The sequence below is a fragment of the Periplaneta americana genome, chromosome 8 (genome assembly GCF_040183065.1).
Source record: "Periplaneta americana isolate PAMFEO1 chromosome 8, P.americana_PAMFEO1_priV1, whole genome shotgun sequence".
Classification (NCBI taxonomy): Eukaryota; Metazoa; Arthropoda; class Insecta; order Blattodea; family Blattidae; genus Periplaneta; species Periplaneta americana.
This window is the reverse complement of record NC_091124.1, coordinates 115,579,731-115,602,435: the sequence shown is the minus strand read 5'-3', so window position 1 is coordinate 115,602,435 and position 22,705 is coordinate 115,579,731. Positions and strand designations below refer to the sequence as shown.

The 22,705-nt window shown below is 34.9% G+C and overlaps 1 protein-coding gene across 7 annotated transcripts in view; it reads right to left on the bottom strand.

The window, feature by feature from the left end:
* LOC138704972 (myotubularin-related protein 10-B) overlaps positions 1–22,705 on the bottom strand; it is a 240,583-nt gene that overhangs the window by 180,442 nt on the left and 37,436 nt on the right. For 5 of the 7 annotated variants that reach the window (XM_069833461.1, XM_069833457.1, XM_069833460.1 and 2 more), the window contains one exon: positions 18,106–18,242. The exons of the other annotated variants lie outside the window; for them this stretch is intronic. Coding sequence is in view for 3 of the 5 variants with exons in the window: in XM_069833457.1 (XP_069689558.1) it covers positions 18,106–18,242 (137 nt within the window). In the remaining 2 variants the exon portion in view is untranslated. The remainder of the gene's footprint in view (positions 1–18,105; positions 18,243–22,705) is intronic. 7 annotated transcript variants of the gene reach the window in all.

The window sequence follows — 22,705 nt, the reverse complement described above, 5'->3', positions numbered from 1 at the left end:
ATAAATAAATGTTTGTGCATATCCAATATCTACTCACTTCACTAGCGTGATTTGGGTTCCACATATTGCAAATAAATAGCAGGACTGTGATCCATTTTCAAATTGCACACCACTTCAGTGGACCACACTGTGCATGATGTGCATCTGTGTGAAGAGTTATGTCATGTGTTAAGGTAAGTGTACGTTTAAGTGTTTGTGTAAATGCAGTGTCTGGAATAGGTGGTGGTGATGATGATGATGATGATGATGATGATGATGATGAAAAGGAGATGGGAAAACTCAGTGTCAGCAAGTAGCCTACTCCTGTCCAACAACATCAAGGGGGCCACCAGGCTTAACTTCCCCATATGACAAACAAATCACTATCAAGAATGACATAGCCCTCCTCTTCAAATGCACTGTAGATAGATTTGGGATTTAACTCAGGCATATTGGTGCACAATCCTAGTCCCGAGGTAGAAATTTTACAGGAAAGTCTCTGATCTCACCAGGAATCGAAACTGGGTTTGATAGTCAGAAGGCAGACACACTATCACAGAGCTACTCTATAAATAAGTTATGATGCACAGACAGGCTATATAAAAGAAGCTGGCTGTTATGTCAACAATTCAACTTCAAATGGAAAAACCAAAACGTCTACCTGACTACTTCCAATTCTGACATACCATCGAAAATTTATTCTTCCTGATGAATACTGATTGTGCCACACCATACCGCAGCCTCTCGATTAAATAGATTAATATGCCACAGCACGATGTGTGTGAGAGGGCAATAAGACTCAGAACCTCGAAATAAAAGCAATCATTTTTCGTAGCCAAACCAATGGTTTTTTTTTTATTTATTTATGATTCACTGCATTGTGAATCCATTAGTTTATGTTCCTGAGAAAATTGATTTTTTTAATCCTGAATCTTTTTCTACATATCTATTGCGCTGACTTTGCATTTTCTTCATAGATTTTCAAATAAATCATTTTCTTTTGTCCAATTCTTCATCCTACAAGCATGAGCAGAATGTAAGTCCTCAATCAACAACAGCGTTGTTGGTACATCCATCATTTTTAAACATTTAATTAAAGTTGAATGAGTGGGATTCATATGTTCAGAGGCTACTAAAGAAGAAAGACAGGAATTTAAGGAACGAGGTTAAGTATATCTTGACTGGAATGGAAATGGAACTTACAGAAAAGGAAGTTATGGACGAATTACAAGCAGGAAAGAGCAGCAAAGCACTCGGGCAAGATGGAATCAATCTGGAGTTTCTAAAATACGAGGAAAGAAAATCATTAACTTTCTGGCATAACTCTTCAATTAGATACTAAAGGAGAATAGAATCTCCGATTATATGAATTTAGGATATATAACCACAATCTTTAAGAAAGATTATCATAAGAATTGTTAAAATTATCGCAGAATTTGTGATAAATTCAGTGATGGTGATTTTGAGGAGAATAATCAAACAAAAACTAGAAAAAATGCTATGAAGGCATAGAAGAACAATGTAGTTTTATTCCTAGCAGATACTGCACTGACCACATTTACTTGAGAAATATAGAGAAAAGTGTGTGCAGGTTGGGATGGCATTTATAGGTCTTGAGAAGGCCTATAATAGTGTTCCTAGGAAGATACTCTGGAAAGTACTCCAGATAGCAGGAATTGGAAAATCTCTGATCACTTTATTCATCATCATCATCATCATCGTCCTATATCTCCCACTGGAGCTAAGGGCCTCAATAAATTTTAGCCATCGTCCTCTATTCTGAACGATATTAGCAATTTCGGGCCATGATTTTCCTGCCTTCTGCATTTCCTCTTCTACTGTTCTTCTCCGGTAACTTTTGGTCTTCCTATCTTTCTGCTTCCTTGTGCGTTCCATCCTAAAGCTTCTTTCTCAATAGAAATTTTTTTTCGAAGAGTATGGCCAATCCATCCCCATTTCCTACATTTTATTTGCTCTTCTTGTGTTCTTACCCATAACTCATTTTAAATTTTGTTTGACCACCAGATATTTAGGATCCTTCTAAGGCATCGATTTATAAAGACTTGAAGACTTCTAGAAATCTCTAGTTACCTTCCATGTTTCACAACCATATAAAATAACTGCTTTTATATTACTCTGAAATATTCTGATTTTCGTTCATAGGGAAATATATTGGGACTTCCATATCGGGTATAGCTGTACAAATGCTGCATTTGCTGATGATTTTATTACCGTTTATTTATGATGGAAATATATGTCAAGTCAAAATAGGACCAAAAGTATCACAAAAATTAAAAACAACAAAAGGATTGCTACAAGGTTTCTTGATCTCTGCAACACTAGGTATTTAAAATTTATATGGCTGTACGTCTCAGATAATGGTCTCGAAAATGCAAAAGAATGAGCTTGGGGATAAAAGAGGCAAAGTTCCTCAAAAAATTGTTGTTTGCGGATGATCAAATCGTCATAACATAAGATGTTGAGGATGCAAATTTTATATCTAACCAACTCTCTATATATGTGATGAATACGAGGGTTGAACCCTAAGCTGTAGCCCTGACCTATTTCTAGTTGGTCTAAAATTTATATTTTGTGGCATACAAATGACTGAAATGTGTTATGGCTACATGCGAAGTTGCAAGTCTGTACATATCAGCGTTAGCTCATAGCAGATGTTCAAGTGGCCAGAGGAGTAGAAAACTTATCGTGCAAAGAGTTGTGATTAAATACCTGCAAAAGAAGAGAATGTCTCCACCTCAAATTCACCAAGATATGACAGGTACCTTGGGAAATCTACTGTAGCTTAGGGTATAGTAAAAACGTGATGTTGAATGTTTAAATGTGGGCGAACATCATATGAAGATGAACATTGTGGCCGCCCTTCAAGAACTGTCACATCAGAAAACATCAATAAAGTGCATGATTTAGTGCTGCAAGATCGATCCATCAGGGATATAGTCGAAGAAACAGGCTTCTCATACCATCGTGTGCACAAAATTTTGGTAAACAAATTGGGCATGAAAAAATAACTGCAAAGTGGGAGCCTCGAATGTTAACATTGACACAAAAAGACAAAGAGCAGTGCTCTGCGAGCAAAAAAAATTCTTGAACGATCTGTGACTGGATGAGACATGGGTTCACTACAACTGTGAAATCAAAATTCAAAGTATGAGTGGAAATATAAGGGTTCCTGACTCCTAAAAATTCGAAGTGCAGCCATCAGCACTCAAGGTTTTGCTCTCTGTTTCTCGGAATGCCCAAGGTGTTATTTTGACAGACCATTTGCAGAAAGAAGCCACAATAACAGGCCTTTATTATGAAAATTTAATTGAAAAATTGCAGGATGTTATGAAGGAGAAATGTCGTGACAAGTTGAGGCGAAAGGTTCTGTTCTACAACTGTGAAATCAAAATTCAAAGTATGAGTGGAAATATAAGGGTTCCTGACTCCTAAAAATTCAAAGAGCAGCCATCAGCACTCAAGGTTTTGCTCTCTGTTTCTCGGAATGCCCAAGGTGTTATTTTGACAGACCATTTGCAGAAAGAAGCCAAATAACAGGCCTTTATTATGCAAATTTAATTGAAAAATTGCAGGATGTTATGAAGGAGAAATGTCGTGACAAGTTGAGGCGAAAGGTTCTGTTCTACAACTGTGAAATCAAAATTCAAAGTATGAGTGGAAATATAAGGGTTCTTAACTCCTAAAAATTCGAAGTGCAGCCATCAGCACTCAAGGTTTTGCTCTCTGTTTCTCGGAATGCCCAAGGTGTTATTTTGACAGACCATTTGCAGAAAGAAGCCACAATAACAGGCCTTTATTATGCAAATTTAATTGAAAAATTGCAGGATGTTATGAAGGAGAAATGTCGTGACAAGTTGAGGCGAAATGTTCTGTTCTACAACTGTGAAATCAAAATTCAAAGTATGAGTGGAAATATAAGGGTTCCTGACTCCTAAAAATTCAAAGAGCAGCCATCAGCACTCAAGGTTTTGCTCTCTGTTTCTCGGAATGCCCAAGGTGTTATTTTGACAGACCATTTGCAGAAAGAAGCCATAATAACAGCCTTTATTATGCAAATTTAATTGAAAAATTGCAGGATGTTAGGAAGGAGAAATGTCGTGACAAGTTGAGGCGAAAGGTTCTTTTCCACAAAGACAATGCTCCAAATCACAAATCCTGAGTTTCGATGGCTGCAATTTCAACAGTAGGATTTGAATTGCTGGACCATCCACCCTATTCACCAGATCTGGCACCCAGTGACTTCAGGCTTTTCTCAAAACTCAAAGAACACCTGCGTGAGAAGTAATTTTCATTCAATAAATTCATACAGTCCATAAACCAGTGGTTTGCAGAGGTTGGACAACCAATGTTTCAGGAAGCTGTGAATATGTTGAAGCATGGCTGGGAGAAGTTAATCAATCTACTAGAGGACTATATGGGAAAATGAGGTAAGATTATTTTTTTTCAACTATAAATGGGTCAGGACTACAGCATAGGGATCAACTCTCGTATTATTAATTCATTCAAATAATACTCGTATAAATATAATTCATAAAGATAAGGCTAATGTTAATGTTATATGACTTGTTCTAGTAAAAATATATGGGAATAAACCAAGAAAGTTATTAAACATAATTATTAAAATTAATTAAATAAAAATCAATTCTGAAAAAACTGGATATATAACAAACAATCCCAATAATTTGTACAGACCCGGAAACAAAATTTGGACCATCAGAATTTTCCAAGTTCTAGTTATAACATACAGCACATGCTCAGTACAGGATTTATAATAGATGGAAAAAAAAATTAAGATGAAGCACAATTCACTTATCTTGCCTCAGTAGTAATAGAAGGTTCTTCAGATGGAAATAATTAAAAGAGCAAGCAATGGAAGGAAAGTAGTCGGCATGTTGAAATCTGTACTATGCAGCAGAATAAACAAAGAGGTTGATACATAAGTCGCTACTGAAAAGGGTGATCCTGGATGTTCCAGAAGAAACCAGAATATTTTCATAAACTGACTGCGATTGAAATGGACTTCTGGAGAAGATGATCAGCTAGAAACACCACTAGAAAAGATCACGAACACAAAGATAAGAATTATAGAAGTTGAAGAGGGTATAATGGAGAAAATTAAAAGAAGACAACTGACATTGTATGGACATTTATGCAGAATGCATGAGATGTGTATGAGAGTTTGTGTGTAGGTGTGGACTGTTTGGAATTTTTCATTTTAATGTCACAGTATTGTGTTACTGAATACATCTTGAATTTTTCAATTTTTAAGAAAGTTTGTTTCAATTATGGGGTAAAGAAAATGGTGTCAAAAAATAAAAAAAACATTTCCGATATATTCTTTTGAGTTATCAAAGAAGTAAAGACATCAGAGGCTGCCATTTACAAAGAAAATGCCATTGTGGAAGTATGGCAGGAAAATGGTTTTCTCTTTCTAAAGTGACCATTTTGAAATGAATTATTCCGTACGTCTAACCATCTAACTTTGATAAAGACCATTTAAAAGCTTTAATTCATGATGATCCAAGTCAATCAACTCAGGAATTGGACAATATGAAGAAATGTAACCAATCAATACGATTATACGACTTTTGCATTTCATGGGCTAAGTTAAAAATTTGGGTGTACATCTTGACTGAAAACAATACAAATATAAAAATCAGCATGTTACTATTTATGCTTCTTTTCTTGCTTTAGCTCGTCAACAACATCAACAATTTTTGTCCCAGACTGTTATTGGTGACGAAAAATGTTGCTCTTACATTAACATCAAGGAGAGAAAGAAATGGCTGAACTCAGAAGAAGAAGAAGAAGAAGAAGAAGAAGAAGAAGAAGAAGAAGAAGCAGCTATTTCTCATGCAAAAGGTGTCCAACCATGTAAATTAATATTGTGCATTTGGTGGGACAAAGAAGGTATCATCTAATATGAACTACTTCTGAGGAATGTAACCATTATAATCATCAATGCTGAGATTCGTTGCCAACAACCCAGTTGCCTTGAGGCCGCAATTCAATAAAAACCATCAGAAAAACTAAATTAAGTGATTTTGCAGCATGATAATGGCCATCCATATACTGCTAACACTATAAAAGCTATACCAACATTCAGGAAAACCATCCAACTTAGATGTAGACCATTTAAAAGCTTGAATTCACAATATTAAGCTCGCCTTTTCCAAAAGGAGTATATTACTAACATTTACACAATCCATTTCAATTAGCTGTTGATCTTCCAACATTTCAGCAAAATGTCAAAGGATTTGACAGTTACCGTTTTTTCAATACACCCTATAATCTTTTGTTTAGGAGTTCTATTTCTGAACATGCCTGTTAAGTGGATATTAAGAAAAGGTTTTGGATATTTTCACACAAGTGAAAGCCCAAAGTGTCAATGAAGATGACACACATCATATGTATAATTTTCGAAAAATTCAAAGATCTATAGGAGCTGCCTTCATGTATGTCACATTTGTTAATACTTCATAAAATATGGTCACAAAAGCTGTATTAATTCATTAAATAATCTAGCAATGTTCACATGACATGCTGATATTTTTTGTAGAGCCAGTAAGAAATAGTCTGCAAATTATTTGTAATTTTTCAACATGCCTACTATAACACTCTTCCCATATTTCTGCCACAATTGTTGGTAGTCTCATCTATGTTCACCAAATACCTTACACAAATCTGAAAATATGCATTTAACTTTTTGAAGTATTAGAAAATGAGCTAAGTTGGTTCTTCTATTAAAATCTGCCTCGAAAGGCATAAAACAGTTGTGATAATATTATTGCTTGTCAGATGTTGTATTATCTGAAATTCGTAGTTATACACTTTCCACAGGTCTTGAAAAATAGTACAGTGCGTATACTAACTGGCTCCGCAATGAAGCAAGCGGCAGTATTCAACCTGGCAGCTATGTAAAGTTGGTACTGTGAAGCACCTGGTTTGAACACAGGAATATTACATCTCCTCTCTCGCTCTCTCCCACACTCTACCATTCAATGTGGCCAAGGTCATTGACTCTACCTGCAGGATACCAACACAACTCCTAAAGTCCCAGCATTCTGCTTGCCACCTTTCCTGCAGACCCAGTTAGCATATGCACTGTACTTATCTATTTGTGGAAAAATATTTTTGGAATTCCACGACACATTGCTGCAAATGCTCACATTTGACTTAGGCATTATTTACTTCACAGTAATATGATAAATGAATGTGCTAATGACGTGGGTGACAACAGATAAATCTCATACATCACAGATATATCCTATTATGATGCAACATTCCATAAACGTGTAGTTTGTTTATCAGTGGCAAGGTTATCACATATTGTGAAAACATCGTTTATTGTTCCTTGTACTCGGTTCTCACTAGAGAAAGAAATTTTCGTTATAAAATGTAGAAGAAATTGGGAAAAAGTGCTAAATTAAACATTTATCGAGGGATTATCGAAAACACATAATTATTTTTACTCCACGAGGAAACATTACAACACACACTAATAGAATACAAAATACAAATTCCGAATATACAAAGGAGGTGGTTAACTGCAATCTACAAGATATACTAAATAACAATTTATGGAAGCAAGCACAATCAATATGTGAAGCATTCCATGCCAAGTCAAACTCTGATTTATTCACAATCCTTCAGTATGTATGAAAATATTTTTTGTAGATTCTATAAGAAAATTTAATAGACCCGTATTTTTTATTTACGAAATTGGGACTATATTTTTCGAAGTTAAGAATTAACGTAGTTCCACGTAAAAAGCCTAGATTGAAGCATACCATAAAATTTAAATGAATGTAAATCTGGTTCTATCCATCACAGAAAACAAATGATAGCTCATTTCCTTTCTTTCTGTGATACCACATTTTCATAGCGATATTCTTTTTGTAATATTACTATTTTCTTCTTTTAATTTAACTGTAATTTTCGTTATGTTTACACCAAGATTTAAAATACATATCATAAATTTTCTCATAAGTAACTTCGTTTATGGGAAAAATTTGAAGATGGAGAAGCAATATGATTTATTATTCACCGAAATATGACTAGAAAATAGTTATATGGACTTAATATAAGAAGTTATCACTTAATAAACTTCACTAACAATAACTGAGGGACTAACATTCTAAACGTGCTAAGTGCCAAAAACAGCTTTCTGATATATTGATGAAAAACACACTGCGAAATGCATGTTGAGACATCTACAACACAATGGCGTCTCCTGACTTTGATCTTAAGGTGTCGGCAAAGAAAAATATAAAATAAAACATATTCTATTAAGCTTTACACATTCCCTCACATTTTTTTTTTTTTTGTGAACAAATTAGAGAAAACTCGTTCATAAGGGTAATTAGCGTAAATTTTCGTCTAATTCTGAAACATCAGTAAAACTGAATCAAGCTGACAGAATAAACATCGATTAAAATAAATCTAACAACATTTAAGTATAATTCTGCAGTGCTTGGGAAAAGTGACATAAGTCACTTTCCACAAACCTTTTTTGATAATTTATTGACAACTTACACTGGTTTATGTCGATTTGATTTTTTTCTGTATGAATTATTGTAATGGGAAAAATACTTAGTATGTTTTTTCAAGAGAGCAGATGTTCCGTAAGTTGTCAATAAATTATCAAAAAAGGTTTGTGGAAACTGACTTATGTCACTTTTCCCGAGCACTGCAGAATTAATTAAAAACCAAAAGCACTAAAGCAGTCTCATTACTCAGTTATTTGAATTCGAAATCCACCCTCCTTTCCTTCTGTAGAAATTTCTTGATTACTGCTTCATAGAAACTGGATTTGTCCTCTCGTAAGTTGGGAAGTAATTCTTTCTCGATAGAGATAAGGCTTAAGTTAGTCATCCAGTTCTGTGTTTGAGTAGAGCGGCAGTAGATGTGGATCCTCTTCAATGATAGAATGACCTCTTGACAGATGACGTAGTGCAAGGAATTGTTGAGACAAGCAATGCTAACTTGTATATTTCCGTAAATCCACTCATTAAATTCATGTCCAACAGTATCTATCATTGTTACAACAAAGAATAATGTAACTTCTTTGCATAATGTTTATCCAATTATAATAATTATAGTAACCGTAATTGCATATTTATTGCACATATCTTAGTCTTTTTTCTTATCTCGGTATTTTTTTTATGACATGTTTGTGCTCTGGAGCGTGGCATCCATATAATGCTGTTTAAGAAGTGCTTATAATTTATAAAGGAAAAGTTTCAACATTGAAAGTTAAATATTTTGTTAATTAAATTTTTTACAACTTTCCTTTCATTGCTGTCAATACTTGCTACAATCTAACTAGCTTACCACTTTCAGTAACAATAGTCAATTGTATTTAGCATAAACATTTTCTTCTACAAGCCTCTCAAATACCTAGATCCTTTGTGAACTCTGTCTTCTACTTAGTTCACAGCTCTCTGCACTAACCATAGCAATATACAGGATGAACCGAAAGTAATGTCAATTGTGGTGGGTGAATCCTTAAGGAAAGAACAACAAAAAAGTCAAATACCATTTTGCTATATTTTAAATAGTTTTGCAGAAAAACGTGCATTTTAAAACACACGAATTATGAGATCTTGAAATGCTGCGTGCTGCAACCAGCTGAGAATAAACATTGTGTTACTATGAAGCCTAAACAACTCCTTCATCTGGGTTATTGAAGGTCATTGTCATCATGCCATGTACATGGCTTTTAAAACATAAGAAAAAATACAGATGATACTGCTTATTTTACATTAAACAAAACCTTGAAAAATTTAAAATAAACTTTACAACCTAATATTAATTAAATGTTCAGAGAACACAGGATTAAGACACGCTTCTTTCAAACCAAATGGATAAGATTAAGAAATATTTTTATACTCCCATTACAATTGAATATTCTAGAGATCGTGAACAATAATGACGCAAGTTTCATATAATAAAAACATTTAAAATCCTAAAGAAAAAAATAAAAATACGATATCCTAGTTGTTGGATGTAATGTGTTACAGTGTGTGATTTAAGCTGCAGTACAATTAGTTTAGGTATTTGTCACTACCAGATGTAGCTTGTCAAAAACTGAGATATTTCTTGATGGCCAAAACAGGAAGTGACGCCAATTTAGATTGGCATCAGTTGAAAAAGAGATGCTATGAACTATGGTTATGGATGGGTCGACTGAATGTGGCTCTTGATATCGTCTATTAAATTGTATGGTTTTACAGTCCACTGCTCGTATATTTTGGCAATAAATCTTCTAAATTCAGGTGGCCTTGGCCCCACACTGATGTTATGTTAAAGTAACGAACAAAATTAACCCTGCTGTTCTGTTAGATTTTACTATACGAATGTGCTGTTCGGGTCAATATGACCCGACCTCTTATAATTGCATATAAAATCACAAAATCATGTTTGTGAACATTTGCATGACTACAATAACATAGTTTATCATTATTGTTATTGTTAATACTACTGTTATTATTTATTTTATTATAATCTTACATTATTTTGCTTTTTTTTTACTATTATTCGTTTGTGATATTTTATTTTGCTATATTATTCACATGTTTTTTTTCTTCTACATTCTTATTAAAAATTAATAACAACAAACTGAAGAAACATACTTGTTTGAATGAAATGTTGAACTTATAATACAACAATAGGCCTTGAAAAATTATAGATTGAACTAAATGCTTGTGCTATGTTATAATGATTAACTTCTGTCTTATGTTTTGTGTAACACACATGATATACATAATCACAATTCTTTCTCATTGCTTACAATTATGTGACACAAATATGTGACATGACCTTTACAATATGTTTGCTGTAGTTTCCATACAACATGTTCGTTTTATTGTCATTGCTTGATGGACAGAACTTACAGCGTTCACGTTTTACAGTTTTTCCTGTTGTAGACTCTGATACCGGTACTGTAGTCACAATTTTAGATTTTTGAATGTTCTTGACAATTCTGATTGCTTCCTCTGTTCTTGAAAAGTGCTTTCTTGATGAAATATGTTCCTTTATCAGTGATTTTTCAAGTTCCTCGAAGAATAATCTCCTTCTAGTCAATTTATTTGCACCCCAATTTGGATTTATCGAAGTCCACAAGACATATGCATTGTAAGCAGATACATCAAGAATGTTGTAGAAAAATATCACTGGCCATCTGTTTGTTTTTCTTTTGCAAGTATATGTATATGTTACTTGGTCAAGTGTATCTACAGCATCTTTGGTTGCATTATAATCTAAAATCATTTGAGGCTCCTTATCATTCCTGTTGCTGACTTCACTGACATGATGCAGTGTACTCATTAGCACATTTTTGTTTTTCTTTGGGATACAATTGACCACAGTAGTATCATTTGTGAAGTACAATGAAGAACTATGTATTTCCTTTTTGTTCATTTGCTGTGGAAGTTCTGGCTTATTTTTCCGTATAGTCCTCAACATTGTAATTTTTTTTCAAAAGTATTGTTCCAAATTGTAAGAAGTAAAAAATTTGTCACAAGTTACATTTTGACCCCTTAGCTTACTGGAAAGATCACACACTATCCTCATACCCTAACTTTTTTCTGATGGTCCATATTCTTTCCCTGTATAAACTTGTGCTACCAATGCATATGAAGTTTTGCTGTCACAAAGCATCCATATTTCTATTCCATATTTCGATGGTTTGCTGGGAATATACACCTTGAATGGACAGCGACTTCAAAATCCTACTAACTGTTTGACAGCTATATTTTCACCAGGATTGAAGAATTTAGGAGTGACCTCCAGACATTTCTCCCAAATGCAACGAATAGCAGCAAGTTTATCAGTGCGTCTTCGTTATTCTATAGTATATTTTTTATCAAATCGAAAGACACGCGATATCTTGCAAAAGGTTTCAAATGACATAGTTGCCCGCAAAATGTTTCTACCCGTTTTCTGATCCCACGAACTTTTTGTTGACTCCCCATGAGATCGAGTAACGCCAGCAAGAAGCAAGAGTCCTACATAAGCCTGGAAAACAATACAGTCGATATTTGCCCATTGCTGGCCATAAACTCGCCGTCCTTCTATGTTTGGCATCTATATTATTTCATTATGGTGGCATACCTTGCAAAACCTGGTGTAATCTTGATGAGGTTCGAGGCAGAAAGATGGCCCTGTTGTGGAGGTGGATTCAACTTCCATTCTATAGCTTTATTCTTGAAAGAATTGACTGAACAATATTGACTGGTTGTTGACTGTCAAAATCGTCATCATTTTCACTTTCAGATTCATAACTTACATTGTCTTCAAATTCTGAAACAAACTCTTCACTGTCGGAGGAATTCACAATTGATACTAACTGAGCATTACTCAATGGTCTTTCCGTCATGGTGTGTGAACTCAAACTGAGAAACAACATTGAAATGTTTATCCAGATAAATTGTAACAGTTTAGAAGGAATTCATTCAGAAAAACAACAGGAAACCAGTCCATTGTTGTAAATTAGTGTATCTGATTGTTGGCAATAATTCAATTTCTACTCATTATAATAAAAGCATGATACAAATTCCTAATAAATGTTAATACAACATTAGAGAATAATAAAATCTTATGTTGGGTCATATTGACCCGAACGTTACATAAGTAACAATTACAGATTATGACAAATCTATTTGAAAAATCTAAATCATTTTTAAATCCCAAATGCATATTGCATTATTAGACAAAGTCACTGAGTCTCATAAGCATATCTCACTATTTCAAGAAAATATTAAGGAAACAATATTCACTTTGGGTCATATATATCCGAACAGAACAGCAGGGTTAAAATAGTAATATTATGAAACAAGTTTATAAGGTTATAGTTTTTTACATGAGTAAATGTTATGACGAATGTAATTTTATAACAATATAAATGAGTTTCATATGCCAATGTTTTTTTTTTTTTTTTTGTATGACAAGATTATAAAAGAATATTAATAAAGAAATAACATAAGATTTGTAATGATGGGTAGTTTGATATCATGGTCTATGAAGAAAGAGGTTGCTATGACAAATTTGATATATTAAAAAGGCCATTAATAGCACTAGCAAATCGTTTCATAATGTTAACTCTATGATACAAGTTATGTCTTCTTAATAGAAGTCATAACATTTTAGTTGGCATGGTAATATTTTTACGGCATTAGTACGATAATATCGCATATTATACACGATAATGAGAACTGTTTATAATGCTGATTATTTTTAAACTCAATTAAATAGTCCATGAACACAGCCAATAAGGAAAGCTTATTTTACATTATATAAATTATTTAAAAGATCTTTTGTTATACTACGAGCATTTTCTTCACCCAGTTAGAAATAGTTTCCTCCCACATTAATTTTTAAAGTAGTAATCGGTAAATTTTGTATTACAATTTTTTGTTTTAAATAACTCGAGGAATAACCCCTTGAAATTAATTACATTACGGTTCACTCTGTATATCATCGGTTTTTTTTTTTTTTTTTTTTTTTGCGGAGGAGGGCCCAGGACTGTAAGGAAGCACCACAGCCTTAGGCTTACTGTACAACCTCCTTATATCAGGGTGATTTTTAAGTCCTTAGGACTGCTCATCAACCACGTGATTCACTGTCTGGTGCCATCTTATCGATTTGGCCACAGGATCTAGGTCAGCATGAACAGGAACATCCCTCTGCCTCCCTGTGATGTTCCTCTGCAGCCTCTTCAGATCGATGGCACCTGTTCGCAATTCACGTGCATGAATCTGCTGCATCCTTAACCAGAGGGATATGCTACCGTCGATTCCACGGCTCACCAAGGCGCCATCTATCTGAGGGAGCTACACTCCCCCTTCTGCTGCAGTCCGCTGTTTGAAGCCCCTGCAGCTTTTCTGGGATATGTGCAGCTCCTGCAGACAGATACCATTTGTAGGCAGATCCTGGAACCACGTCCGCCATGTCCTCCTGATCAACCTGTAACTATTGAAGATGATTAATGGAATAATGTTAATGAAGGCGAAATGAGTCCCAAGTCCAACACCGAAAGTCACTCAGCAATTCTGCTTCAAGTGGTTGAGGGAAAATCTCAGAAAAAACCTTAACCAGGTAACTCGTCCCAATCAGAATTTGAATCTGGACTGGCTTGTTTCACGGTCAGGAAGTAAAAAATATTACTTTGAAGGAATAAGGCATATATAATGTATGTGTATAAACTTAGAATTGTAAAATTAAACACACACAAAAAGAAACAACTTAATAAAAATAACATTTTGAGGATTCAATTTTGTCAAGAACTTTGAAACGTCTTTTCCTGAGAAGTAACAATTTTCACTTAATGTGTTTTGCTTGTTAACTGATGATATAACCTTGCACTTGTCAGTGTTGGTAAGCCCATGCAAAGTGAAATAGTAATGTAACAATACAAAAGATCTCGGTGTTATAGAGACTTAAGCAGCAAAAGTTAATTATGAGCATGTTTTTTGTATCCGTTCCAGAATCATCACCATTGTATGTAAATAGTGTCAGTGAATGTGACTGTGTCTAATAGAGATTTTTACACAAACAATTCAGCACTAGAACTTATACCGATAAATGTAGTGTTATTTTGAAAGTTCCACTGACATCTTCGATTCCAAACTCAGCTTATAAAAACCAAGAAATTTACTTGGCATTTATTAAAATGAAACTATCGAAACATCAAGCTGGTTCTGTTAAAAAAAAAAAAAAAAAAAAAAAAAAAAATGGCTGTGTCTCCTGTTTCATCATAGTCCAACATTTGGATTATGTGTGGAGTTCCTCATCTATAAATAACTGCACAACTTAAGAGGAACGACACAAGTTTTTGCTGAGTCAAATTGCGTCACAAGAGACTCAATTCGGAAAAACTAGAACTGAGTTTTCACTGAGCGAACAATCGAAAATCTAAGTAGAAAAGCATAATGAAGTTGTTAAAATAATAGACACATAGCAAGTCGTCTAATTGACGCCACTTGCTATTAATTAAACATGAGTTAACTATACACAGGTATTCTGAAGCCACTTAAGTTTCAACATGAAGCAATCACATAGGGCTAGTAAACCTTCTCTGAGGATCACACAGTAATATCCAAAACAATTTGAGTCAATTTCACAAGTGCTGAAAATGGAAATTAAAGCTGAGCTCAATAACATTCCATTTATAGCACAGACAATGGACAAAACAACTATGTTACAAAAAATGTCGTCTATGCAAAAAGACCAGTGACTTTCAGGTTAAGTTTATTGGTGATTTAAATGAAAACTGCAAATAATTTACTGAGCATGATTTTGAAACTTTTAAAGGAATATAAATGTAAAAAGAAAGTAACTGCACAAACATACGATGGTGCTGCAGATATGTTTGAGGAGCATTGAGACTTATAGGCTCAAATTAAAGCTAAATGTAATCATGCCTTATGTTTCTAATGTTATGCATATGAGATGGTTCTAAAAAATATCTGTAGACCATAATAAAAAAAGAAATGCAAAAGATTGTTTTACACTATTGGGTTTAGCTTCATTTTTCTCAAAGTTATTTAAATGCACTCGTGTTCTTAATCAAGAAGTGAAAAACAGATTTCCATAAGTTGCACCCACAAGGTGGAACAACAATAGACAAGTTACAATTATTGTGTTTCAACATAAAGACGATATTTTATATCTCTTTCAATCCATTATTGAAAAGAAAGTGGGATAATGAAATGGTATCGAGGTTTTCATAATTCTCTTTAGACTTCTGACTTCACCTTTCAACTGCATTTCTTCAGTTCTATTCCTCATGCTAATGGTAATGTATGAAAAACTCTGACATAGGAAATTACTTGAAAGGACCTGAACACTTCCAAAAGCTTTTAGATTAACTGAGGAATGTTTCTGATAACATTAGTATCGAGTTGAGTAGTACACTGAAGAGTAGTGAAATTTTTCTTCACTGCTGTAAAAGAGTAAAGACTGGCGAAGTATCAAATGACAATGTTTTGTAAAAGAGACCACAAAAAAGTGAAAAAAAGTTACCACTATTACAGGCCATGAAGACCCACAGGAGTAGTAGGATGTTAAGGTTCCCAACTTTATAGACAACTGGCATTAGTAGCAGTAGGGATGTCTATCCTACATGCCCCACCCCCCTCACCAAGGAATTACCCTAGTACTATTTCTATTAGAGGTTGAATGAATCCCAAAGCTATTAGAATGATGGAGAAAATCCATGACCCCATCAGGAATCGAACTCGCGAACTTCTGACCTGCAGTGCAATGACCTACTGTGACACTACCATGCACCTCATAGGTAGGGGACCAGATTCACATCGATAAAAAAAAAAAAAGAAAATGTGTACTTAGATTTAGGCTTAGGCCTATATTATACTTTAAATTACATCAATATCTATTTTATTACAAAATATTTACAGTACAGATTTAGGCTTATATCACACTTAAAAGTATGTTAATATCTATTTCATTACAAAATAATTAAGATAAAACTTAATAATAATGATTTTACAGTTAGCATGAAAGTCAAGGGAACTATAATTATTAAAAAGGACAGAAAATAGGTAGAATGGACAGACTGTGGGGTGAGAATGCGGAAACAGATTTACATTTGCACCTCGATGACTTATCTCTCGATTTACTAACTGCTTGTGAGCAACGACCATAACAAGGAGGAGCAAAAAGAGTTATGATGTTGGCAAAGAGTATATTCCATCGATGCTGCTGCCACTTACAAGCAAATTACTTGAAAAAGGTGTCAAATCAGATAATTAAAAAATATCAGGCATACAACTTACGAAAAGGAGGATATTTCCTGATTTTTTAAAAATCTGCCCGGACCCCAGACAAAGGCCTAAAAAGGATGACATGTCAGGACAAAAGAGGATGTCTGGTCATCCTACCAATAGGAGACTGTCCTATCAGGTCTTAAAAAGAAAATAAAGCAAAGATTTTCAGAAATTTGTTAATTTAACTTTCTCGCAATTTTTGACTCAAAAAGTTTCTCCAGATTTTTGCTTAACTTCCCTGAACATTTTGCTTCTCGAAAGTATCTTACAAATATTATTTTAATTTTCTTCAGCTGATAAGTTAACTTTCAGTTGTTTATTCAAGCAAAGAATTCTGTAGGGAAGTGTTTTCTCATTTGCTCAGGTACTTGTCAACAGCTGGCCTACATGGTACAAATCCACAAGTATCAATCTTTTTTTTTATTGGGTTATTTTACGACGCTGTATCAACATCTAGGTTATTTAGCGTCTGAATGATATGAAGGTGATAATGCCGGTGAAATGAGTCCGGGGTCCAGCACCGAAAGTTACCCAGCATTTGCTCGTATTGGGTTGAGGGAAAACCCCGGAAAAAACCTCAACCAGGTAACTTGCCCCGACTGGGATTCGAACCCGGGCCACCTGGTTTCGCAGCTAGACGCGCTGACCGTTACTCCACAGGTGTGGACAGTATCAATCTTGCAATGACAATTCTTGTATTTAGGGCATCATCAAAAAATAATTTTCTCTGAGTGAAAACACATTGTCAGCTGTTTCTTTGTCATCGATTGAAAAGACAAGGGTTTTAACACTGAAAAGAACCCCACTCTTTACGATATTTGTTATTTGTTTTTAAGAAACCATGATGTATTGAACTGTCATACAAAAATTAACAAGCAATTGTGGGTTCTCAATTTCCAAGGATAGTACAAAAAAGGTATGTGTTGGCTTCTAGCTTGTAATAAGTAATACAATTTTGGTAGGTCTTAACTAGAGCAACAGAATAGAAAGCAGATAGTACAAATCTGAAACAGTGAAATGCGTAAAATGTATGTGTGCAGAAGGAGTAGCGATAATGTAAGTTACAGGAAGAATTAATGTCAGGGTCGGATGCTAAATCAGCATTGGTAGTTTATTCCAACCACTTACACACTGAATAAAGTATATCTCGCTGCTCATGGACTCTATTTATAACAGTACCGAAGGAGAAGTCAGTTCAGTCCTTGTAATACCAAGCAACCTAGTGCAACTAAGTATAGACAAATGACTATACATATGCAAGTTATATTTAAATGGCTAGATTTCGATATTTATTTAATATGTGAAAATAAATACATACCTCTCTTTGCCTTTCCTCTGTGGTAACGAAAGTAAGTTTGTAGTTTGTGACACTCAAATTCCCTGATTTACCCTGCTTTTGCTCACTAACAGGAGCAAACAGCAATACATTCTGGGCTTCTGCAATCACAACCTCACCTATTCATAAAAGATAAAATTGATAGAAAAAACAAGGAAAGAAAATAGTGAGGACGTGGGCAATAACATAAACAATATGACACAAAAGGTGCTGCAACCACTTAGGTCACTTCTTCCTTTATCACAGAAATAGTTAACTTCATACTCATACTATTTGCTGTATATTCTAAGTGACCATAGGCGTCGACTTCTTTAGAACATTGAACTTTAATTGCTGTTTCTAAAAAATTCCCTTACATATTTTACTGAAAATAACTCTTCTGACTTTTCATATAATACCCATATTGCTTAACTAAAGATGGCCTTCATGCACTACCTTTTACCTTTCTTTGCTTTTTTCATCTTCGTTGATCCTTGCAACAATGACGAACATGACACTCTGTATTAGTTTCATTTTCACTATTACAACCCAATTTATAATTTTGAATCCATTTATTGCAGTTTTATTTTGGACAGTTCTCTTGATTAAGGATTTAGCCATTATAAATAGTTACATCACAATCACCAATCACTTAACAAGCACATATCAGAAACAACTATCACTAAATCTGAATGCAGATAATGATTAGTTTTAAATTTCGTAACAAATTTAATTGTTTATGAAAAATGTTCAACACTAAAAATAATGTCAACGATATTTAACGAAGGTGAACCCTGGAAACGCAAAAAGAGTGGCTAAGCAGTTTACCAGGCCTGCAGGAAATGGCAACCAACAATATGAAGCACAGAAACTGTCCTAGGGATGACGTCCTGAAAATAGCACAATGGAATTGTGCAGGACTAACTCAAAGTAAAAGAACAGAATTTCTTAAAATACTTGATACCAACAAGGTTGATGTCTTTATCCTGATTGAAGCAAATAAAAGACAAGAAGATATGACTAAGTTCCCCTTCCCCGGCTACTCAACTTATCTCCTTGAAAAACAAAGACGTAATGACAGTGGGATAATAGCATAGTCTAGTATATACAGTCGCGAAGCTCAATACGTAGTAAATATGCAAACATTAGATAGTTGCTCATCACTAGGATCGCTAATATCGCCTCATTACAGGCAATGCAAAATAGAACGATCACAGTCTATTGTTTTTAGCACCCTCAAAACTCAAGCTTCGTGATTGTATATTATAGTAGACTGTGATAATAGTAGGTGCCAAGAATATCTTAACCTCAACCTTTAATATTGTCAAAGAAATGGGAAACACAGAAGATAAAACAGAATTAGTAAAACTACAGGTATGGAAGGCAAACAACCACTTTAACATCTATGGAATTTACAATCCTCCAACAAACAAACCCAATTTAGATATCATCAATGTCAACAGGAAAACTGTCTTAACTGGTGAGTTCAATGCCCCTTGCACCCAGTGGGGGTACACAAACACAACTGCTCCTGGTCAAGTAGTTAAAGACTTCCTATGTTCTACAAAGATGCAACTAGTGTACAAGGCTACTGACCCTTCAACTTATCTACATTACAACGGTAGTGGCACAAACCCAGATCTGGTTATTATATCATCTGATATTCATGGAGTATTTACAAGGAAGGTTATTGAAGATCCTGGAAGTGGACATCGTATCGTGATGGGAATACACATACCCAAACGCAACATACCATGAAATACTACAAAACCGTCATGGAATTTTAAGAAAGCCAATTGGAAATCTTACACCGGAACATTAGAGGGCCTCCTGGATAAAAATAAAATAAACATTGAGGAACACCCTGATAGAATATACAAACGGTTCTCCTCAACCATACTAAACACAGCAAAAACATTCATCCTTCTTGGTAGACAGAACAACTATAAATGTTTCTGGAATCAAGGTCTAGCAAACTTGAAGAATGAAAGAGAGAACCTTAGAAGAAAAGCAGAAGAAACAAAGAATATAGAAGATGTTCAAAAATGGAGACAAGCTGCTGCAAGAACAAAACACACAATATTAGAGGCCAAACATATTTTTTTAACAATTTCAACTCCAACCTTGATTACAGAACAGACGATCCAAAAGCATACAACTTCGTCGGTAAACTAGAAAATAGACGAAATTTATTCAAAAAAGAACCCATCATATTTGAAAGCACTTCACTTCATGCAGATGAAGAGATTGCCAATGCTTTTGCATCTCATTACTCTCAATCACAGAAGAAAAATAGCCACATTAGAAAAAACGACTGCAAAATCAAGCAGCAACTTAGGACTATGGGAGAGGAATACCCAGCCAAGAAGACAAGGATAAAGATAGAATCTTCTCTGAATATTTCACTCTTTGTGAACTTGATACTGCAATTGACAGTCTCAAAACCAAAAAATCCCCGGGATCTGGGTCCTAATGCTAGAGCCTCCCTTTTGTGCATATAGACTAAGATCTGGACTACTTCTGTACCCTCACAGTGGATGAAAGCTATAATTATACCTGTACTTAAGAAGAATAAACAGACTAAGGATCCCTCCAACTATAGACCAATTGCACTTACAAACATCCCAGCAGAAGTGATGGAAAAAATAATAGTCAACAGACTAAATTCGTTTCTTGAAACCATTAACATAATCCATCCTGCACAAGCCAGTTTTCGATCTCATCATTCAACTGAACAACAAATAACCATACTAAGTCAACAGCTTAAGGAAAACCTAGATAAGGGCTTGATTAGAACTGTAGTGTACATTGATTTCAAAGCCGCTTATGATTCAATCTGGAAATTAAACTTACTACTGAAACTAACGAATTATGGGGTAAAAGGAAACATGCTGAACTGGTTCAAAAGTTTCCTAGGACAACGGTATTGTCAAATCCGTTATGGTTCTGCCTTTCAAAATATAAACAACTCCAGACAGGGCTACCTCAAGGAGCTGTTACTAGTTGCTCTCTCTTCAACTTGTACATCAATAACCTTATATCCACTCTGACCAAAAATGAAAAGTCAAAACTCTTCTCTATGCTGATGATCTTGTTATATGGAGTGCAGCATAAAAAAAATAGAGCCAAACGGGCAATCAAAAACTCACTTAATAATGCTATGAATGTTCTAAGTGACTGGTGTATAAAAAATTCTATGTCTGTTAACATATCAAACTCTGCTTGCCAAAGTTTCTCACTCTGCCATAATCAATTAAATCCAAATATCTCTTACAATAATACAAATCTAAATCATGTAACAGAATTCAAATATTTAGGCTTTACATTTGACAGTAAATTAACATGGAGTAGTCACATACATGATGTAACTGAAAGGACTGAAAGAAGACTCAATATCATAAAGCGATTGGGCGGAAGTAAATGGGGCTGTAGTACACAAATGCTGAACACAACCTACAAAATGTACGTCAAACCAATTATGAAATATAGCTGTGGAGCCCTTATTACAGCAAACCAACAAAGGATTAAAAAACTAGAACGTGTACAGAATCAAGCTCTCAGGCTAATAAATGGTGGTGTCAAAATTACTCCTATAAACGCTATGCTGTTACTCACAAACAACCGGGGTATGAAGACTGATATTGTCCAATCTGCACTTAAAATCCATGAAAAACTAATCCGCCTACCTGGTGTTGACTACCCCAAAAATATGCAAGGACCTCGAAGATTACAGACACAAGAGGGATTCCTACAGAAAGTTATGAAGGAAAAGGAAAAACTAGATATCATTTCAGCCATGCCCAATATTGCTCCCAGAAAATCCATTAGAACAGGATGATATAGACTACATTCTCGACCTAACTCAGGACTGTAACAAAAATGATACTCCTCGAGACATTCTGCATGCCATCGCGACAGAAACTATTCTGATGAGGTATCCAGAAGAAATATGGCTACACATATAAACAGACGGGTCACAGAAAGAGATGGCACTGCTGGAGGTGGTATATACTGTACTGCCCGTGTCTCATGTCCTGAGCCGAGCATTCCCTAGTGCTTATAACCACTCCTCTTAGGTCTGCTTGGATCGTCATGGCTGTTGCAGCGTGCGGCACGGTAGCATATTACATGTGCTGAAAACATTATCCTATGCCATTGCAGGATTTTTACTGGTTATAATCCTGGAGAAACTAATCGTGGTTACCACTACTGCTATTATCTCTGATGGCAATTTTGCAAAATGTATGTATACACTACAGCACTCTTCATTCAGTCTGGACAACTGCTGAATTACCATAGAGCAGCTTTTCTCAAAGTATGTTCCGGGGTTCTGTGAGCCCTATATGATTTTAAATTTTATTTTATACTTTTTTTACTTGGTTATTTAATAACATTGTATCAACTACTAGGTTATTTTGCATCGATGGGATTGATGATAGCGAAATTGTATTTGGCGAGATGAGGCTGGGGATTCGCCTGACATCCGCCTTCTGGTTGGGGAAAACCTCGGAAAAAATCCAGCCCAAGAGGGAATCGAATCTGCACCCGAGCGCAAATCTTGATCGATAGGCAAGCTCCTTAGCCGACTGGCTGATCTGGTGGC